General features: G+C 38.5%; 1 protein-coding gene across 1 annotated transcript in view; it reads right to left on the bottom strand.

Annotated features, from left to right (window-relative positions):
- Window positions 1-6,839: 6,839 nt before the first annotated feature.
- Window positions 6,840-13,866, bottom strand: part of LOC102796826 (beta-1,4 N-acetylgalactosaminyltransferase 2-like) — a 33,343-nt gene continuing 26,316 nt past the window's right edge. Inside the window, exons 11-12 of the mRNA XM_087837285.1 lie at window positions 7,121-7,349; window positions 6,840-7,033 (exon numbers count right to left, since the gene is read on the bottom strand). Of these exons, the coding sequence (XP_087693411.1) occupies window positions 6,840-7,033; window positions 7,121-7,349 (423 nt within the window). The remainder of the gene's footprint in view (window positions 7,034-7,120; window positions 7,350-13,866) is intronic.

Here is a 13,866-nt window from a genome sequence, read left to right on the forward strand (position 1 = left end):
TATTCTCACAACCATACATAACCATAAAGTGGTGCACAATTCTGAATTTGTCAACCCTTTTTGCCAACGAAAGAGGAGGGCACTTCTCATGAAGTGGTTATGCTTGTGATGCCACTCTCTACACATTCTTCTGGCTCAAACCGGTGCTTAAAGAATGGAGAACGCAAACTTTGACCAAAAACCTCTCATGTATAGCTGTTTTTTTTGTAAAAAGATAACAATGTTAGCCTTTTCTGCAGCTATGGGGCATATATGGTATCAGTCTTGGCTGGAAGCAGTGCTTAAACAATGGAAAAAACACAAACTTTGTCCAAAAACCTCTCATGTTTAACTGTTTCCAATTTTTCTTTGGTCATTTTAGCCTTTTTGGCCAGGGTGAAGGGAGTATCTGCCATCAAACAAGAAGACAGCCGCATGTAACTATGACGGTGTTTGCTAGTTCACCTTACATGCATTAATGTAATAACGTGGTTAGCATACTCAATGTAAATTACACACGAACAACATTGAGCTACTCACGCAGAGAAAAACGGCTGCTGCTGCATCATCATCCGTCATCATTTCTGCTACACTGGCAGGGCTAGGGGCCAGGACGCTCCTCTTCGGGTTCTTGGGGGATGTTGCTAACTCTGGGTCCGATAACAGGCACCACATCCGTAGTAAGTACGGTGCATTTCTCGGCTTTAAAAAAAAAGCTATGCGTCGCCAGGTGTTTCATCAGATTTGAGGTGTTACCTCCTTTGCACAGTACCACCTTAAAGCACTTGTTGCAGGCTGCTGAGTTTGCATCTTTTGCTGTGAAGTACAGCAAGACTTTTGACCGCTTTGCCTTGGGCATTTTTAATCTGTAGCTCTGCTCTAAAAGAATGTACGTACCTGGACCTGCCTACTATCCTTGGAAAGGAAAATGATTGGCTAGAATCTTAAGTGTATCACATCTCAGGAAAAAAAGCACCGAAATAAAGCACCGAAATGTGCGCTGCTTTTCGGTCTGGTTACTAACGTTTTTGTCATCGGATACTGGTACCCATCCCTACACACACCACGTGTATGCTGTTGCTATTTATTGTGGTTTAACCTGTGAAGGACAAAAACTTACAGAAAATTCAGCATCAAGCCTTGCAATCATTCCTACTTTTGTTAAGCTTGGATTGACAGCTTGGTGGCGTGGTGGTGGGATCAAATCCACAGTCCAGCTAGCTTGCAGTGGGTTCTCTCTGGGTACCCTGTTTATTCTAAATTACCCGTGAATGTGAGTGCAAATGTTTGATTGTCTCTCTGTGTTTGCCCTATGATAAACTGGCAACCTGTGCCCTATCACTTCTGGGTTATGCCCCAGCTCCCCCACCCTTGCAACCCGGATAAAGAAAGGAGGTCGATAGAGTGGAAGTTGTTATAAATCCATTGCATTTTTATGTTGACCACACTCTAGATTTTGTTGAACAATATGTAATATGAAGACCACATGTAGTATTTAAATGACCAAGTAGTATTGGAGTAAAAGTTAGTGAATAGTTTTGGAATGAAGTGACAAAGTAAGGGAGGGATTAAAAATATTCCAAGAGCTCAACTTACTTCATCTAAACGTTTCAATCATGTTTTATCAACAAAGAATTCACAGGTTTATTGAATATAAATAACCTGTGTTGATTTAACTCAGTTGTTTAACTCAGTTGTTCTAAAAGGCTCATGCCAAAAATTCCTAATGAAGGCAAAATGCAATCATCCTATTAGCTGATGACAAAGACCTTGAATTTAGATTATTAGTATAATGGGAATTTAAAGATCAAACTGTTATTTGTTCATTACAGTACACCTTATATCTTGTTTCTTGGGCATGCAAATATTTGCATGTTGACACTGAGTCAAAATCACCATTTAGACACACCCATGTCCATACCGGAGAGACAGAGAAGAGAGAAAAATCCACAGCCATTATCTGGTGGGAGGAGTCACACACAGACACGCACACACAGATTACTCACATGATCTTAGGTCATAATCTATGGATAAGGAGTAAATGTAATGTGAAAGTAAGGAAAAACTGGAGTTCCCCAAAAAACAACTTGTACAGTAGTGTCAAAAAGTCTTAAGCCAGCCCCACTGACTTTTATACTCGTATAATGTAATTTTACATTATCATTTATTTATTTATTTATACCTTGGACCATCCACACATGGTTTGTTTTTGTTCCTATTGGCACTGTTTCCTGTTGCCAGCATGTAATCTGAGTAGATTACATGCTGGCACTCAGAATCGTGAGTGCAAAGAGTATATTACATGGTCCTTTGTATACATATAATCTACGAGACCGGGTTACCAGACTTTGATTCTTGGTCCTACCAGGTGACACTGGTTCACCCCAGTGAGGCAGCCACAGAACTTCGCAGACTGAACATCGAACAGCCTGAACATCGAACAGCCTGAACATCGAACAGCCTGAACATCGAACAGCCTGACAGGATGTGCTTTGTGAGCCAGTTCCGCTCAGGCTCAGTTACTGAAACTACCAAATGTCACGTATGCTTGCGTACAACCCAGCAGCCCGTGTGGAACTACACTGACCTCCAAACAGGTGAGCCGTGGTTCTGCTACAAGCCAAAGAATTTGAGTTGTGATCCCAGGATCCTCCACTTAAGGGCAGGATATCAGCAATTCACAGCAATGGGCCAGAGGTGAGAATTACTTGCATGTCCTTGGTGAAACCTTTTTTCTTTTTTTTTTTAATTTAAAAAAAAGTCTAAACTGAGTTGACTCAAAATAATTAATTAGAATAACACTTGATTGATGATCACTCATCAACCTGTCTTTCCAGAAATGTAAAAATGCAACCTTATATTTTTTAGTTACATTAAAAGGTTTTTCCCAAGAAATTTAAGACGCTTATCCCTCAAAACTGTAAATACAAAAAAGTTGCACAAAATAGTTTCCCACCACAGGAAATTTATTTTAAGTGTCTTCATAGTTTTATTTTTGAAATACACCAATTTTTATACACTGCAGGAAAAACGAAAATAAATATTATGATGCAAATTTGCAAAAAAGCAGCATATGCATCAAAATAAACTATTTCCAGCAGTGCAATATGAGTCCTAAGCATCCCAGAAACGACACAGAAAGTCAGAAAGTCAAACATAACTTTTAAAAACACCAGTATAGGCTCATAAGGCCCCGATGGTAAAAAACTACATTTCCGCAAAATGACGTCACTTCCGGTTTCGGGCAGGTCATGGCGGACATGCGATAGTTCACGCTCATGGACGTAGAAAGTGTTACAAACAGCTGATCGGATCGCCAAAGCGTGTTTCTGGAATATTATGTTTTTGTTGCTGCAAGTGCTTTTTATGCAGTTTTTTGCAAAGCTATATGTGGAAGGAAACTGTGACCGAGGACAAGCTGATGGCATAAGATGTAAGTACAACTCCTCCGGTTTCATATGCAAAAAAAATTATTGTGCTAACTTACGTGGTTGCAGAGCTACCGGGATTTAAAAATAGTTACGTCAAATGGAGCGTGCCCGCTCCGACCGGCTTTAAAGGGTTAATTAAAGTTTCTTTAATGCTACTTATGTGTATAGTTCTGCTCCCTTGACAATCTAATGTAGGCTTTTTTAATTGTATTTTGTAAGGAGAGGCTTTCAGTCATGCAGGAACAACTAAGGAAGCCTCAACTCAAACTACTACAGGAGGTTATGCTTCCATCCGCGTAGTCATCCAACCGGTCCGTGCTATATTGCCTCTCCTGAGCCGGAGTGGTATAACGTGTTGTAGAAAAGTTTGATTGATTTGCTCTCTCTCTCTCTCTCTCAGTCTTACACAAATAATAAATTCTCTGGGGTTTTTTTCTTATACATTTATGGTACCCGACGGAGGAAGCATCCCGATCTCTCGGAGGTAATTGACCGGGATGAACCGACGGTCGTCTTATTCCTTCTTGATGTACGTAAAACAAGGCGGATTCTGTCTATTTTCTGTTAATGAGAAAACCTGTTGTAAAAGAAGCTCAAAAAATGAAGAAAAACTCTACTTTCAGTCTGATAAGGAGTGGCTGCACAAAACCAAAATACCTCATCGGGGTGATTTAATAAAATTATTTGGGATAGAGTTCTGAATATGTGCTTTTTTAAAAAATTTTTACTCGGGGTTATTTTGCACGTACAAGGACTTGAGGCCTTTGTGAAATGATTTGCTTGGCTGGAGGCATTAAGAAATACTAATATTGATTAGAGGGGTTGTTGACTCCTCCTTGGTGTGTGTAAAACAAGGCCGTTTTCTTTGAGGGTTTCTGTTTTTCTGTCTATTGGGAAAACCTGTTGTATGTATTTTTTTTTCTGCTTATTCTGTTGGTTTTTGTTTTTTGCCCTCCTCCCCCGTCTTCTCAGCTGTTTTTCTTTCCCTCTTTCTTTCTCCCCTTCTTTCCCCCAGTCAAGTCTGTCCTGTATTCAGCAAGTGAAAATAAAATAAACAATAAAAGGTGAATCAAATGGACCATTTGGTAAAGTAAATCCGTTGGGCATCTTTCTTCGCCTTTAGACAATAATTCTGATGGCAAAAGAGCCAAACGGGACAGGCAAAAAAAAAAAAAAAAGAGAAAACCTGTTGTAAAAGCAGCTCAAAAAAATGAAGAAAAACTCTTTACTTTGATCTAAGAAAGAGTGGCTGCACAAAACCAAAATACCTCATCTGGCTGTTTTAATAAAAATATTTAGGATAGAGTTCTGAATATGCGCTTTTTTTCCACTAAGGGTTACTTTACACGTACAAGGACTTGAGACCTGTATGAAATCAGCCGCATCGCATCTGTTACTGTAGACAGTGACGGGGGTGTCGCTGATCACTAATGAGGACCAGTCGCTGCTGCTGCCTCCCATGCTTACTAGTAATGGGTCGTTCGCGAACGAAATGGCTCTTAGAGCCGGTTCTTTGACGTGAACGACGCGAGCCGGCTCCTTATCGCAAGCCGTCACGTGGGGTTTTTTTTTCTTTCTCTCAGCCTCTCTCTCGCACTTTTTTTCCGCTTCACTCCGCACGCGAGCCTTGTGCTTTACGCTGGGCAGAGGGGGGAGGGGCGGTAGTTACACTCAGTAGCACAGGAACAGAGCGGGAGGGAGAGAGAGAAAGCCAGGGACAACAACGTCACATTAGAAAGGTATAGTAATCATCCACAACTATTTTCGGTTGCAGATGATAAAGGATTCAGAAAGTTTATTCATGCAGGTCCATATGACAGAGAATATGCATCTTCTTTTTGTTTTCATATTTTAATTTATATTTAATTGTGTTGTGGTTTGCAGTGTTTTGTGTTGTTTCACTTTAAATTTGTAAAAGGAAAAAGCTGAAAATTTAAATAGTTAAAATTTGAAATGTGAATAGTTGATTTTTGTATTATATGATTTATTTATTACATTTTATGTGGAGTGAATAAATAAAAGTATATTTACAGTGACCCCTAGAGACAAATCACATACAAACTCAAAAACACGTACGAACTCTGAAGCACGTAAAAACTCAAAACACGTACAAAAGACAACAGAAGTGCTCCAGGATGCTGGGCGCAGTGTTGAGCTTTTGTTACCTCGTGGCTACACAAGCCAGCAAGTACCAACGACCGGATTTGGTGTGTGGTAGTAACAGGTAAATGAACATTGTTTTTAAATTATTTGAATATATATGAGTGCTTGTGTATAAAGACACAAACAATACACACATGCTTTCAATTGTGTAATTTAAGTGATCTAGTAGCTCTGTTTTGGAAGTTCAGTTCATGCTAGCAATGTGTTTTGGAGTGTGTACGTGTTTTGTCTCTAGGGGCCACCGCATATATTTATATATAAACATATATGAATAAAACCACTTTTTTTTTACATTAGTAATTCCTTTTGTGCATAATTTTATATTATTGTTAATAATAAATTAATTAAAGCAACAAAACAACCTGAAGAGCCGGTTTGGAGCCGAAAGAGCCGGCTCTTTTTAGTGAGCCGACCCAAAGAGCCGGATCTCTAAAAAGAGCCAGAAATCCCATCACTAATGCTTACGGCGTCGGGAGAGCAGATCTCTTCCCCGTACAAGTACAGAGGAACGCAGGGGTGCAGAGTGAAAGGCCCCATCTTGTCTGCACATAGAAAAGTGTGCGCCGGCCCCTCTTTTTTTATTCTCCTCCCTCCACAAACCCCCTCCTTTTTTCCCACCGGATGCGATTAGTCACACATATGGAATTGATTAGAAACTGCTGGAGTACCCCCCTCCCCTCACCTGATGCAATTCGTCGCGCTTATGGACCATATTACACACATCTGGATTCAATTAGACACTTCCGGAGTACTTCCGGTAAGGTCAAAAGGTCAAGGCTGGGGCCATCAATCAAATTGATGACACAAGGTGTACACCTATGTTTTATATATATATATATATATATATATATATATATATATATATATATATATAGGCCCAGGCCACTTGCTGCCACGAGTTTCAGCCCTGATGGACATCCTTTCATCGAAACAGTACTCCCTGATTGCAGTTCCTTACATAGTTGGATTAAAGGAACAAAACTTCACAGACAATAAAACAAAATTTTAAATAGAAGCAATAAATAAAATACCAGTGTTAAAAATTTAGAAAAAATTGTCAGTGGCAGTGACATTACAATTTTCACATAATTATCCAAATTAAACACTTGAACGAAATGACAGAAATAACAAATTGTAATACATGGTGAAAGGAAGCTGTGAGACCAGAGTATCATTGTTTTTATTTTCTTTCATTGTGGCAATAACATCGAAAACAAAAGAAACATAAAATGTTCTAAAACCAGTGACTCTAATTTTTTTGGTACTCTATCCATATTTAATGCATTTTAGATGATTTTTGTAAAAGTGAAGCTTCAGTTTGAACTCAACATCACCTTGTCCAGGGTATCTAAATTTGTTGTACAAAGGACTCTTGTTTTCTGATGTTGTGACTTGATGGTCAATGGACACATCACCACATGTGGCAACTAGCAAAGTGCCCAGACCATCCATAAAGAACTCTGGAGAAAGAAAGAGACATTTTCCCCATAAGATAAAAAACTTTAATTGCCACTTAGAACTCAAACTTTGATGAGGTCTGGACTTACCTGAATGTGCTGTCCGCTGGAGCTTAGGATCAAAGCCCACCCTCTGCACGGCATCTGTGCGTGCCAGGAAGAAGTTGACAACTCCATTGGTCATAGAACATTGTGGGTAACCAGGAAGTGTTTGAAATTTCCCTCCAGATTTCCTGTATAGGCAGCCACCTTCAATTTCGTCTCCTTCCTCATAGATGAGAGAGAAGTAAAACTGATTCCCTTTCACCGACCCACCAACCTAACAAGAACAGAGAACATTACAAAACAAATCTTTACTAATAAATACTCTGATGTAGATATTATTGTTCATGACAACCACTAGGTTGCTGTCATCATTAATTATTATCTAAAATGTTTATGTATTGGATGAAAATCTGAATATATGAATGAAAATCACATTTGATATTTGTAATTTGCTGTTATATGTTATTATTATGAGTCGTAGTTATATGCAGTGGCTTAGGAACATCAAGTACTATCTACACATCAGACATGTTTAAGTGACAAAACAGAACAAGACACTTTTTATGCAGTAGTCACAAAGGTGTTTGAATTGTAAAAGTTTCAGACACAATGAAAAAAATCTAAATGCAACTGTTATTTACATGTATTATATATTATATTCATATTTTAACCCTGAAAAAGTAATTATTCCCAAGTCTAATACAATCTTGAAAAAAGAACATGTTATTATTTTCATAATACACAGTCTGTTCTCTTTCTCAGACCATTAATAAATATAGTTTTTCATGTTTTCAGTTACCAGCAACTGAATGAAAATATAATAATTATTATTAGATATATATTATCTCAATAAATATATGCAAAATCCTGTGGTTCTCTAGGAATTTTAAGCCAAACCAAATCTAACCTGTTCGACGTTGTTTGGCAAGAGCTATGAGTTATATGATACGTTACGCTATCATAACTACCATGGTGTGCAGGACAAAAGGACCTAAATGAAAAGGCTCAAAAGCAGGCAAAGCAACTCAAAATGCACCATTAAAAGGGGTTAATAAACAGACCAAGAAATATAGAGCAATAAGTGGAATGATAAAGACTGAAGAGAGACTTTAAATACACACAAGGAAGTAAGGGTCAGTCAAGACATCTGGGGAGCAAAAACAAACCTCAGCTAAGTCAAGTTAATGACAAATTTTAACCAAGAATAAAAACCTAATGGTTGTGTGTGTGTGTGTGTGTGTGTGTGTGTGTGTGTGTGTGTTTAACAACGTAACAACAGCCTTAATGTTTGGCTCAGATTTAAGTCTCAATGGGTCTTGATAGATGCCTTTCATTCACCATATTATAAAGAATGATGAAACAAATAAAATACTGAAAACAGCTTGGCGCCTCACAAAGGCATCTTGCTGCAAAGCTAATGTCTCCTTCTGGTGTAAATTTTTAACTAATTCCTTTTAAGATTATTCACAACATCAGTGCAGTACACCAGCTTTCTTAATGAACAAATTTACATGTGAAACTTTGACTGAATGTGTAAAATTAAATGACATTATGTCTCTGTGCATGACGGTGTCACACAATGTTCTCACCGTTCTTCAAATAAGATCATGGTACATGTTAAAAATATAAATATAAATTGAGGTTTTGCTTCTGGCCTGCTTAGTGATGAGACTTCCTTCAGCAGTAATCCATCCTCGTCTGTTAATGTTTACTCACTTCTGCCATCTGGTGGTTTGAAGAGACATTAATGCACAAAAACATGCACTTTAAACTCGGCCTAAGAGCCAAACCTCCAGGAAACATATGAGCACAGTACACAAAGAATACACAAAGGTCAGTGCCATCACCAGAATATCACATCTCTGCTGGGTTTTACTTTGATAGTACAGAAAATACCCAGAATTTTATCTTAAAAACTAGACCAAACATGCAACACATGTGGGAACTATAGAGAAGCAGACCACACTGGTCGGAAAGTACCTGGTAGCTTAGTGCTATGATATCATTAGAAGGAAGCTACTTAGGAAGTAGAAGAGAAGGAAGGCGGAGATCCAAAGGCTTACAGCACAATAGAAATAATAGTGAACGGTACAGATATAATGAGCCAGCCCTGACAGAAGACAGCAGTATAAAGGAACTAGATTATTAACAATAACAGCAATAACAGAAGTATTAGCAGATGATGAACTTCACCGCACACGTTTTTGTAGATATTAATGCCCACCCTGGGCATAAATGCCAAAATAATTTTGAGCCTTTAATTATTTCTGTAGACTGATGTTTTAACTGGGTGGAATGACTATACAGCTTAAAACTATAATTACTTAACAAAAGAATTGGGTTGACTTTAATTATTTTTTCTCGAATTGACAGATGGTCAGAATTATTCACACATATTCAAATATATACAAAGATTCACTTAAATCCTTTGATATGTGGTTCTACAACGTTCTGTAGAGTCTTAACCTGCCATAACCAAGGCCAATTGTAAATGGCCTGTATTAGTATAGCACTTTACTTAGTCCCTATGGACCCCAAAGTGCTTTACACTACATTCAGTCAGCCACCCATTCACACACTGGTGATGGCAGCTACACTGTAGCCACAGCTGCCTTAAGGTGCACTGACAGAAGCGAGGCTGTCGGACACTGGCGCCCCCAGGCCCTCTGACCACCACCAGTAGGCAACGGGTGAAGTGTCTTGCCCAAGGACACAACGAACTCAACATCACCTTGTCCAGGATATCTAAATTTGTTGGAGCCGGGGCTCGAACCAGCAACCTTCCGATTACAAGACAAACTGCCAACTCTTGAGCCATGATCGCTAGTGCTTCTTGCTAGTGCTAGCACTGACACATTTTAACTAGTGCAGTCAAAATTAATGAGTTAACATAGATTAAGCCATCATCACGATTAACGTGATTTTAAAAAAGTAACACTATTAACACATCTGGAGTGCAGAATGACTCAAAATCCCTGAAATGTTTCTGTCAACGCATTTTGGGCAGTTTGTCCAAGTAGTTACCTTCGCACATACGCAAATGGGCAGTGGCTCTGGTAGTGACGGGCAGATGAATCAATCACATTGTGCAAGAAGAAATTTTCTTTTCACCGAAGCACTTGCAGCTTAAAATATCACTTTGATGCGAAGCATACATTAGCTGGGGATGCTGCTAGGACTTTGGCTAACGCGTCACCCAACTTGGACAAACCACTCACGAAGCATTGGGGGTTCAGTAAGTCTGCCTCGAACATATTGACTGACACAATTGCTAAGTGTATTGCAACAAACTGCACACCTGTTAATGTCGTTGAGAACACGCGCTTTACATAGCTTTGGTTCCTCGTCTCAAGGACTTGAACTGACTCTGCAAGAGTGACAGCGAGAGAGGATAAATGTTTACAGAGTTTTTTGTTAACATGAATGTACAAGATGTCAATAAACATGTTAAGTGCGTACATTTTCCGCTTTTTTCTCGAGTCTGTTTGCTCATGCAAAATGAAATGCGATTAATATAGATTAAAAATGAATTATATTTAATCGTGATTAATAAAAATTAATCCACAGTAACCTTGTGATGAATCCGATTGAAAATTGTAATTGTTTGAGAGCACTAATATATATATTATATATTAGTGTATACTTAGCAATTAGTATGTAGGTTTTAAAAACAGTTGTATTTCACAGGAGAGAACCTGTGCTAAAAGAAAACTGTTCAAATTCTCTCTGAATTAAAGCACATATTATTTGTGTTTATTCTCCATTTACTTCATTATATTGCATAAATGTTTGTTACAAGCTTAAATATAAACTTTAAAAAGTGTAATTGCAGCCACGCTATTCATCAAGTAATTGCAATTAATCGCGATTAATTACAGAAAATTGTGAAATTAATTAGTTTTTTTTTAATCTATTGACAGCACTAATTTTAACCCAGAATAAAAACCTGATGTGTTTATGTCAGCTTGTAGTTTCTCTGTGTCAGCATAAAAAGGATTTGTTTGACAGCAGTCACTGGACTGAGCAGTTCTGAGAGCAGTTGGATTACCACACGCTGTCTCTTGGAGGCTGTAACAAAAACCACGGCAGACTCTGTTTTAGAGTGGTTTTCTTCCTACATATCTGATTGGAGTTTTAATGTGTCTGCAAACCAGATTAAGTCTGAATCCACAGAGCTGCTATGTGGAGTTCCTCAAGGCTCCGTGCTGGGACCATCCATCACATCTGTGTTCTGCTCGATGACATTCCCTCTTAACAGCACAATTGGGCATAATCCCAGCTAAAAAATCAGAGAAGTCATTTATGAAGTTATTGTATTTCTGGGAGCGTTAGGTGACAGTGCAGAAAACCTGGTTTGTGCAACTTTTGTAAATGATGGAGGTCAGAAATGATATAAACAGAAACAAACTTATAGACGAGCAGCCACACATTTGTCCCTAAATGTGTATGGTAAAACCTTTTTACCTCAATATTACAATTAAAGAAGTTTTTATGTATGTGAAAGCCTTTGTTGGTTGTTAATACATACAATGATGGCTGAAAACCTGTAGTAGTAATTGTAGTGTGGTGTATTACCCACTAGCCACCACAAGGGGGAGCGTGGTCACAGTTCAGTGTTATACAGTATGTTCTTTTCTATTTTTTGTACAAGTATCCTGTCTCTTTTTATTAACTTCTTCTTTATACTAAACTGTAAATAGACCCAAAGGAGAAGAAAACTCACCAATAAAAGAAAGAAAATGCAAATGCCTTCTAAAACAGAGAATCAAGCTCACTGATCAGTCTGCTGTGAAACAATTACAGTTAGACAATACTAGTGGTTTAAAGGCTTCATGAAGACACAGACATGTGCACATATAGCCATGCTGACAGCTCAGTGAGCCTCATAGCGTGAGAAAGTTGACGAAATGGCTGGTTTCTACAGCTGTGGTTGTCTCAGCTTGACCCAACATCCTGTGAAACCTACTTTAACCTGCTTTCAACTTCAACTGCAGACGTGCTATTGCACATGTTCAGCTTTTAACTTCTGTAATTCCACCGAAGTGATGCAAATATATGTAAATTTCATAGAAGCATCTTTTACTCATCCTGGTTCTTGATTATTGTACTGTTATTACCTGCTTCGTCATTTGTTAGTTTCTGCACCAAATATACATTTCAGCATTGAAGCTCATACTCTAACCGTGGTTAGAATAATTGCAGACTATATTAAATGAGTTTTTGTTTCTCCTCACAGACTTTCATTTTTGTTCCTACAGGTACTAATGTAATCTCCTTACACACGTTTGAATTTAGCTTTGTAAGAGAGCAAAATGCCCTCTTACTAATACTAATACTAAAAAGGAATATATTGCTGCTGCAGCCCTCAAATACTCAAATGCGCTTGCAACAATGTTTAAGTAACATTCATGGTGTTGTTGAAGAAAAAAAAGAAAGAGTTGATTTTCAGTTTTCTGGGTTCATGTGTAAGCAGCAGAAGTGAAAAACAGGAAGGAATAAGAGATTTAAGATGTAAGGATGGGAGTGCAGTGGGAAGTGGTGCATACAGGTATACCTATAATTTTCATTATAGATATACCTCAACTATGAGAAACAAAATAAGAAAAAAAATTCCAGAAAATCACATTGTCTGTGTGATTTTCTGGTCCATAATGTTCCACTATGTGTGAAGCTACAGAAGGTTAAAACTGCATACACGCCTACAAAACACATATAATACATACAATACATACAAAATCACATTGTCTGTGTGATTTTCTGGTCCATAGTGTTCCACTATGCAATAGCAAGCACCTATTGAGGTGTGAGTGTGCCCTATGGCGGCCTATTAGCTGTCAAACAAACTTGTTACAGAAGAGGACAGGCCCAGATACCGAAAGGAAGGAACAGCAGGTTGAAAAGGACCTGCTGCCTGATCGTGAGGTGCAACGGCTCATGTGTGGACGGATCGGTTAGTGTAGCGCGGCGACCCCATAGCCCCTGTGACATTTTCATTAAATGCATTCAGGCATTCATTCAGTAAATCTGTGCGTATACAGTTTGTTTGTTTTTCGTGAAACTAAAAACAAGCATATATAACAAACTACTTTATCAATTCCCCATCTCTGTCAATGGAAATTTTTGCATAGCATTAGAAGGTTTAGGCTTTGTCAGGGTCTTGGGTCTCTAGACCCAGTGTTTTGAGTTTCTTGTGCCTGTGGGATTAAGGACATTATTTTATTGCTACAATATATCCTGCATCATTAATAATATAATCTATAGCATTGATACTGCATTAAGATGTTCATTAAAACCTGCCGGCCTCACATTAACCTTTTATTACAGGTGCAGCCATAATAATTGTACACACACATTGCATTTTGTGCTTATTAAAGAGTTGAAGTTCAGTCAATTAAGGAAAGGTCATAAGCCTCGTTCAGCGCAATGTCCGGACGATCTATTGTGTAAGTGACTTGGAGCTACAGAAGGTTAAAACTGCATTCACGCCTACAAAACACATATAATGCATACAATCTAGAAACAGGCCTGAGCAAAGGCCTGAATGCATTCAGCAACCTGTTGCATTTGAGTTTGCTTAGTAACAGGTGACAGAAGATGTGTCAGAGAGGAGGACAAGTCCACAGGGCCTTCAGGGCCTGAAGTCATCGCCATATTTGGAAAAGATGCTAGCAAGAGGAACTTCTGTGTCTGCGTTTAGCTCTAAAAATTGATCATTGTCTGTAAACGATGCACATAATGTTCTCAAGATGCAAATAATGTTCTTATAACGCGTGAAGGGGCGTTAACCCTGA

The sequence above is a fragment of the Neolamprologus brichardi genome, unplaced genomic scaffold (assembly GCF_056152115.1).
Source record: "Neolamprologus brichardi isolate AB-2024 unplaced genomic scaffold, ASM5615211v1 NODE_ptg000031l+_length_7269946_cov_1, whole genome shotgun sequence".
Taxonomy (NCBI): Eukaryota; Metazoa; Chordata; class Actinopteri; order Cichliformes; family Cichlidae; genus Neolamprologus; species Neolamprologus brichardi.